Source organism: Varroa jacobsoni, unplaced genomic scaffold (assembly GCF_002532875.2).
Source record: "Varroa jacobsoni isolate VJ856 unplaced genomic scaffold, vjacob_1.0 scaffold_15, whole genome shotgun sequence".
In the NCBI taxonomy this organism is placed as follows: domain Eukaryota; kingdom Metazoa; phylum Arthropoda; class Arachnida; order Mesostigmata; family Varroidae; genus Varroa; species Varroa jacobsoni.
This window is the reverse complement of record NW_019212917.1, coordinates 164,447-173,238: the sequence shown is the minus strand read 5'-3', so window position 1 is coordinate 173,238 and position 8,792 is coordinate 164,447. Positions and strand designations below refer to the sequence as shown.

Here is an 8,792-nt window from a genome sequence, read left to right as displayed (position 1 = left end):
TCAATAGTGTACATAATAGTGAATTTATTTATAATAATTAGCACGAGGCTGGTTAATCGCTTTACTCTGATGTTTAGGCCATGAGCTTTAGTAATAGTCATTCATGGGTGGTATTTTACGCTAATATATTCCTGGCGTCCGTTCGGACGGAGAGTTACCGTTCCTCTGAGTCGAGGCTCAAATCCCCCTCCTTCGCTTCAGGATTCTCCTGTGCCGCTTTGAGCCTCTGCCGCAGTGTCCTCTGAGAGGTCATGTACCTAACGAGTTTATTTTTGCAAGCAGCGTCACAGGGTCGTTCCTGTCGGACAACGCTTTCCCTGTAATTGAGAAAAGGTAGAAACAATCATATTTTTGTAGGTTCAATGGGCAAATACAGTTAGGACTACAGGCAAAGCTCACCGATACTTCAGTGGAAAAATGTACACGGATGGTTTTGAGGGCTGATATGAAATGGATAGCCACTGAGGGAAGAGATGAAAGAGGCACGAGGGCGAAAAGTTTAATATTATTAGGAGTTAAAACTCGAGGTCAACTGAACTGGACAGCTGCTAAGAAATAAGAAAGTAAGCTTTATTCAAAAAAAAAACGTTGCTAACTTGGTACGTTTTTCCGTGTCTGTATTTTAACTTGAAACGTCTAGTCTCTTTTTGAGAAAATTCTATTCTATATTGGATTCACAAAAACGCAAATTGCTATAATCAATTGAGGTTTTTGTAGCATATTCAGCCTTTAGGGGTCCATACCTAAATTGCAAATGATGTTTGTAGAATGCCTGCAAGAGGTTATCGTCTTTATCGAACTGTTGTATGAGTTTGGCCCAGCTTTCAGCATCGAATTTCCTCAGGCCATACGACTTACGAGCGGAATAGCCCAATTCCCAATGGGGATCCCCGTAAAGAACCTTCTCCATGGCGCGTCGCCTGAAGGGGCTCATGCTGGCAAAATCATTGCGTACTTTGTCATGAACCGATTCACGAATCTTGAAGTAACCGGCATTGGCCGTTGTTAGGTTGAGAAAATAAGTTTCGACATCAACGACTTCACCCATCTCCGTTTGGAAAATACGGTACTCAGGCATACCGCTCCACGACGTTGTAACAGCCGGCGTTACATAGAGGACCTAAAAATCACGTGAAAAATAGCATAAAGATGGGGAGGATGCCAAACGTCCCTTATAAAGCACGCAGATGAACCATTAAACAATAAGAATGAAAGTTTCGCGTACGATAGTTTTTATGGATTAATTTCAGTCGAACTCAATTCTAAACCTAACCTATTAAACACTTCGAAGTTTAGTGACTCGAAAATTTCATATCTCTGAAGACACGCTCAGCTGGTTGATCACATTTGTAAGCAAGGTGCCGTGAATGCTCTGCTTTCAGCTTGATTGAATCGGATATACGAACTTCACAGTATTAAACTCATGTGGTGTCCGAAGTCAACAAATAACGATTAAGCTTAACAAAGTCAGCTTGTTGTTGCCATTCACTGAAAATCGACGAAACGCTTATTTGCCCTAAATAAATACACAGAACACTGTGATTCAAGGAACTTAAGTAAAGAAATATTAATAATAAATAAATAAGAAAAAGTTCTACATCAAATTTTACAATCGAAACACCGATCTCTGAAAGTTTGAAAAGGTTCTCGACGAAAAAAGGTTTGGGCTCTGGGACATCTATTAGAATCTGGCTATATACTATATATTTGCTTATTACATAACTCGAAGTTGTAAAGAAAATTTGTTATTTATGGTAATAACTTTACTTGTTTAAAGTATATTATTCTATATTCAACTTGTATATATACCTGGCAAAAATATAATTGAATGATGATAAGATAATAATAATAATTGTAAACAAATTACAGGTGAAGAACCCTTGGTTAGAATCCTATTTTGATAATTTCAGTTTAGCCAGATGGAAGCATGCGTGATTAAACTTATATCCGAGTAGTTAAATTATAGTCTACTTGAACTTCATTAAACGATGTCGGAACTACTCCATGTAAGCTCGTCAAAACAATGCAACCCATCAAAGGCTTCCAGAAACTAAAAGCTCTAATTCAATACGATTATCAGATAAGTTCACGGAGTAGTGCAACCATAGTTCCTACACATGCTGAAGTAAACGGTAGTTGGTAACAGACATCGATTTCCCCTCATATTTAAAACCGAACAAGTAGCACAATGGCCTGATAGTAGACTATCTGACCAACTACTGACAGTGCAAGACCGTATCGAAATTCTACAGTTATGGTCAAGAGCAAAAGTTTCAATACTGTGTTGTAGTTTCAATTTTCGTATCCCGTGGGAATAAACTCCATATAATTTTAATGGCTTCCACGTGTTAGCGAGGCCGATCAGTGGCCTACGTTTTACGAACACCGACTTTCTCAAAGGGACAATACATAGCATAAAAATTAAATATGAGTGGCAAGCATACGGCTCCTATAAAGAAAGATTATAGGATATGGGCCTTGACATGTAAGCTTATTATTAGGCTTACTAAAGACAAATATTTTTTAGTTATATTTACATTTTTTTCACGCGCTTAGTTGAAACATTATTTTTTACAGTCGCGCAACTGTCTAGCCGCACAAGCTAATGCTTTATTTAAGTAGCGTGTACAGCGCGGCAGCAGTTGAAACTATCGCATTTATACATACCATAACATTATAAAAATCAAAGATCGTCCGGACCGATCGGACTCCTGGCATACACAGTCTGCCAAACTGTCAATGTGCCTAATTCTATTTAACAATGGTAAGGTGTGACGTGAGTACAGACCGAGGTAGCTTTTGTAGAGTCCTGAGCATCATGGTAGTCGAGAATGACCTCGTCCGTATGCATATGTGCAAAGAACTGGCCGGTGATCGTCCTTCGGAATTTTGTAACGATGTCAAAATATGCGTCTTCCCAGTATTGGTTACATGTGCTTGAGCCAGGGGGGATATGACCGATAATGAAGACGCGTTCGCGGTTGTATCTGGCCTCGTCCAGGGTAGCTATTAGCCATTGAAGTTGACGCGCGGGATCGTTGGCACCAAGAACCAGCCACCAATTACCTGCCACGTAAATGGATGACATGCGGCAAAAAGTTGGCCACTTCTAGACTGTAATTAAACCTATACTAGGCCGCTTACTTATGTTTTGTTAGGCACTTAACAAAGCATAAACGTAACGCTCCTGAAGCTCATATTAGCTCAGAAGTTGGCGTCGATGAGTAGTTTTTGCTTTCTTTGAAAAAAGGAGCATTTCAAGCGATGCCAAGTGTTTAAAGGCTTGTTACAAAAAAGGCAGATGTTAGGCTGTTATTAACGAATTGAAGGACGAGTCTGTTACTTACTCGTGTAACAAAAGTTAGTATTGAGCGAAATGATGCGCAGCTGGGGACGGACTTTGGCTGTATAGTAACCGCCGTATTTAAACACATTCTCCTGATCAGCGGGCAGCCAATCGTACCAGAGATTCCACATTTCTTCGTAGACAGGCTTCACTGAAAACTCGCCAGCGTCGACGCCGGGCTGCGGAAACAACCTAAATAGACACGTACAGTATATACAGTTAATAAATGTATAGCGATGTGATATCAGTATGATATGCTACTGCGGTCTTTGACTACTAAACATTAGATCCTATAAATGCAATGTTTACATTTGTCCTTCTGCACTTTGCCGAAAGCTTGCTTGCTTGCAGCAAGTACATAGAAGTCAAATTTAAACAACCTTTTTTTGCTGTTTGCCTATGTAAATTTGTACTGGCTTAGGTCGTACAGATATTCGGTACCGACCTATCAGGGAAAGCGTCATGATTTCCGATGGCAGGAAAAACCCTGACTTTACGCAGGTATCGCTTGATAATGGCTGTCGTTTCCTGAATGTTTTTCACGGCGCGCTCTTTCGTCATGCCTAGGTAGACGTGGGCACTGATATCACCGGTCCAAATAGCAAAGGTTACATGGCGGCTTCGGTCGATATCTTGGAACATGTTTTCAACGGTACGAATCGGAATATCACACGTCCCACCTAATTTGTCATCAATTAACAATAATATGTCATTGAATCCAGTGGAATTTTGAAGAATGGCGCAGCAGCAGCAGCAGCAGCCTATTTATAATAACAATAATGTTAATAGACACGCCTAAAAACTGTATGGCAATAAGGGGTTCATAGTCGGTTGCACTTCGTCATCCTTTTTCAGGGTTTTCTATAGATACTAACCTCCAGGATGTCCCCAAGGCGGAGCAAATCTGTTTATATCAGTGGTTTGGTTCTGGTACTTCGTACAGCAGATGGGCTCGTTGCATAGTGCATCTGCGCCAACGTCGTAGTCCTCATCGAAGTGTGTATCGGTCACGTGGAGCATCGAGAGATGAGTTTGCTGCAGAAAGTTGAAGTCACAACAAATGTGTTTATTTTTCGAGCTTAATAATCCACTTTTCCCATACTTTTATATGAGCGCAATTATGCTATAGATATAGAACTGGCTGGTTGTGCTTTAAGCAGAAATTTCTTTCTGATAATGTTTATTCAATCTGGAAAAGTCATGACGCCCGATGAATTCGAGTTCGGCCCAGTGCGTCGTTACAGGTAGCCCAGAATGCCGATTGACCACAGAGCGAGCATGTTTAGTTAATGGTTATTCAATTATACGAAAGAAAAATTAGACGAGGCCGAGAATTAACTCTGTAACGTAAGACGCTTTTTCTCGTGATCTGCACTATTCTTCAAAGTTACTCACACCCCACTCGGATTCATGGTGATGGAAGTGTTTATCAGATAACTGGGCGTCGTCCTCAACTGCCTGCAGCGATATTCTCCAGTTGAAGCGCTCGCTCTCCGGGGTACCACACGCACCGCCTGACAGGAACTTACATACGTCCTTCAGAGGTGGCTCCAACTGTTGCGCAATTTTGATTATCACACCTGCAAGTGATTGGCGGTAAAAATGATCATTTTTAAATGGAAAAAATTATGTAGCAGACTGAAATTTCTCCAACCGAATAACTACGGGATTCGAAGATAACGGGCGCGTGTCGAGTATCTATGGCTATGAGCGCCTATTTCTATCCTCAACTCAAATAAACATAAAAATAATGAAATCTAGTTCTCGACAGGACTAATAGCGACCATAATAACAATCATTCGGCGTAAGTAACGGCGTTTAAATTGATATTTATTTACCGCTATACATTCTGTATTCCTCGTCACATATCCGAGGTGTGTAATACCGCGTCTCTTTACAAGCATCAACTGCACTCTCGAGCGTGCCTTTCGGATCATTTTTTAACATTTCTAAGACCGGTTCACACTGCTCACAGAAACCTTCCGTGTCGTTGCCATGGATCATGTAGTCTACAAAACGCCTGCGTAAAAAAAGAATATCAATACCGAAAAGAACTTCACATACCTGTAAGTTAATGAATATTTAGTAATAATAATAAAATGTTTGATCCCACCGACCAAACAACCGACGTTTTTGTTTTCGGGCGGCCGTTATATCCGTAATGCGATAAAGGTGACGGTACAACATTTCAATATCCATTCGAAATGTTGGTGGCCTACTTAGAATATATATAAATCGAAGAACTATAAAAATAACTAAGCTACTAATATGGAATATCTATCGTCCAAATACAATGAGCGTATTTGTTCTATGAATTAGTACACTGAAGAAGCCTTCCTACGGCACGAACTTCACAGGCACATTGAGCAAGAAAATTTGTTCGGGCCTTCTTTCCGTTTTCTATTAAGTACTTTTCCCTATTTTTCGTATTCGCTTACGTACTTTTGTTCTATCATGGGTTACGATGTTATGCAAAGTGTACCACCCCTTGAGCCTGAATATCTATTTTGTAAAATGCGTTCTAAACGGCACTACCTTTCACGCTCTAAGCGTATCGAGCTATTGTTTCAGCTGTTAGCTTAACGCACATTTACTTCCCATTACAGGACAGCCAAACGGAATGATGGCTTTCATGTTACTCGTATTAAGTAGGAATCTAACAAACATTTAACACTCATGGCCTCTGTTCATTTGAAAAACTAAGATAGCTGCTTCCTTTGACCATTCCTCCCCGTTAAATGTACGTATAATACTAACAGCCTTAATACTTGTCTATCATTGTTCGATTGAATCATTTCTAAGCACTAGTCATCTTAATACTTCCCCCAACAATCAGGCAATCTGTTACACAATAAAAAACAATATTGTATCTGCATAAAAATGTTCCGTTATTAGGGTTTGTCTTGATAGGAATGTCTTTTGCATTTGTGCTATATTCCTAATACGAATATTCTCTCACATGTGCTGTATGTCTTTTCTAGATGTTTGTAAATAAGTTTAGTAGACCACGGTATTATTTTTTTATGTAAAACTAATTAAGAAAAGCTCTTGTCAAGTTGTGCGGTATCTTTTATATACAAAAGCGCACATATATATATATATATATATATATATATATATATATAGCCACATATTTACGATTCAATGCTCATAGCCGTTGCAGGACAATCTGTATAATAAACCGCAGCAGTACAACAATGGACAACATCGTATTTGCCTCTTGTTGACCCTTACTCACAACAACGATAGCTGTTCTAGCTGATGATTAGTTTGAGCTATGCATATGTGTAACTATTCGTGGGTGGCATTGAGGATTTTTCACTACTTGCGATCCTCAGACGTCGCCCAAATACGGCGAGCAAACGCAAATCGACAGGACATTGATAGAGCAATGGACCTGGTGAGAGGTGACGTTTCCCGACAACACGTTTCTAACGAAAAGAACGAAAGTGCAACTTTACGGTAGCAGCACTACATAGTGGTCACCAGTGGATTAGCTTCCCTCTTTTACCACTTGCCGGTTATGGCAAACATCCGCAGAAATTGTTTTTGTTTTAAACGAGAACGAAGTGCGAAATTTGTCGGTACGAAGAGAAAAAAAAAGTGAATTTAGGCCTTTTAACTGTTAATCTCATATGTTTAAACAATCAATTAAAAAAATCTATTGAATCTTTATGTGCTAAACTACTGAGTGTATCTTAATGCAGTTAGGAACCTGGTGAAAAATTATAGCATAAACCATTATTCATTGTTATCTATCCTGTGCATAAGTTTATTACTGAAAGGAATATGTCCGTGGACTGGTAGGCAGATATTGAAAACATCCGGATCATGTTTTTTCTCTTTGGTTTCTATTTATTCCGATTGAAATCGAACTTAATTCGATCCAGATAGGCTGGACGCGCCTGCTACGAATACCCTCAAAAACCCTCAGATCAAAAGGCGCATACACTCGTCATATGTAAGTTAAACTAACTTATATTGGGTGACCATACAATCATTTTGAATATTTGCGCGTTGCACAGTGCCAATTAGGAACGTGAGACATTTGGGCCCTTGGCACATTGAGTTCACATATATGAAAAAAGCGTGATTACGTAATAGTTGACTTATACGTTTGTACTATACGTTTGCTCTGTCACACTTATCATCTCAACTTACCCTTGTATTTGCTTGCTATGCTGGTAATTGGTCGCACAGAATACAAATCAATTTGGTTTTGCTGAAGTGAAAAATGTTTGACCTTCTATGCTAAACAAGTGTTACTGACGATAAAGAGAACCTCGGTTCCGTTCTTGGGCCTTGGACCTTCTACCTCCTCCCAACAAGCTTTATTAGGACCTTTTTCTTGACCAGTTATCTAAACATTAATCTAACAAAACTACTCGAGACAAGTGCCTAATCGATTGCTATGACGGGACCTCAAACTCTTGATAGCTGCATCGATCATATCTGTAAAAAAAAACGCGCTCTGATCTGATATATTTCTGGTTGATTGCTAAACGAAAATCTTTCAAACTTCGACCATAAAGCGGGATATTAGTCCGAGGCACTTTTTTAAGCTCACAAATCAATTTAACTGAGTATACAGTAATCATAGCCGTTCCGTAATCATCAGTTCATAAGAAGTGATTGCTACTCCGAGACAAGCTTCCATCAGCTCGAAAGGCCTGAAGAAATCTATTAATGCCCCTTGAAATGGAGAGTTCGGCATCCGTCCCCCAGAGAGCAACGTTCATTAGTAAATTACATTAATTTTACATCAAATTATAAAGAATAGTAACTATCGAAAAATGTATTAGATTAGGCTAGATAAATGCGAGAGATGTCGTAGAGGCGAGAACGACATGGATGTAACCAGCGTTTGCTCTCCTTGAATATATATAGCAGAGCCCTCTGCCTCTTCCTGCCGATCTTACTGACTTGACAGCCGTCTAAACAATAAACATCAAAGAAGATGGTATTCTAATGGACCGTGTTTGCCGTTGGATGTCGCTGGCAACCGTAGCAACGCAGAATGACTGCGAGCCCGCCGAAGGGAAAGCACTGCATATGTCTATATCCATACTACACGATCTGTGGTAATGAAGAAGCTTATATATTATTGAACCAAAGAAAACGAAAGATCATCCCATAAATTAGCGGCAACCGTAAAAGCATGCTGTATGGTATCAGAAAAATACAGTAGCTTTAGAACTTATTAGGAAATGATTATTATAATTCCACATATGTACAAACACGATAGCATGATTATACGTCAACCTTAGCTTTCGTCTCAGCTAGTGGCTTGCTATTGGTGGCGGGCTAATTCAAACGTACCTCTACAATGGCGATACGGATACGGAGCCATTGCATAGAATTGTTGTTAAATGTCATAGCACACGATGGTTTGCAGTTTCAAGCTTCATGTCATTCGTTAAAGGTGTACGCATGTACACGTCACGTC

The 8,792-nt window shown here is 39.7% G+C and overlaps 1 protein-coding gene across 4 annotated transcripts in view; it reads right to left on the bottom strand.

Annotated features, from left to right (window-relative positions):
• Positions 1-8,792, bottom strand: part of LOC111269307 (sphingomyelin phosphodiesterase) — a 41,838-nt gene continuing 33,046 nt past the window's right edge. For 3 of the 4 annotated variants that reach the window (XM_086971979.1, XM_022848822.2, XM_086971918.1), the window contains exons 3-10: positions 5,185-5,366; positions 4,742-4,926; positions 4,222-4,381; positions 3,792-4,026; positions 3,348-3,538; positions 2,789-3,066; positions 744-1,120; positions 1-317 (exon numbers count right to left, since the gene is read on the bottom strand). In XM_086971979.1, the coding sequence (XP_086828105.1) occupies positions 155-317; positions 744-1,120; positions 2,789-3,066; positions 3,348-3,538; positions 3,792-4,026; positions 4,222-4,381; positions 4,742-4,926; positions 5,185-5,366 (1,771 nt within the window). In that variant the 3' untranslated portion in view covers positions 1-154. Of the gene's footprint in view, positions 318-743; positions 1,121-2,788; positions 3,067-3,347; positions 3,539-3,791; positions 4,027-4,221; positions 4,382-4,741; positions 4,927-5,184; positions 5,367-5,788; positions 5,818-8,792 lie in introns of those variants that run through there. The other variant, XM_022848904.1, reaches the window with a different exon arrangement.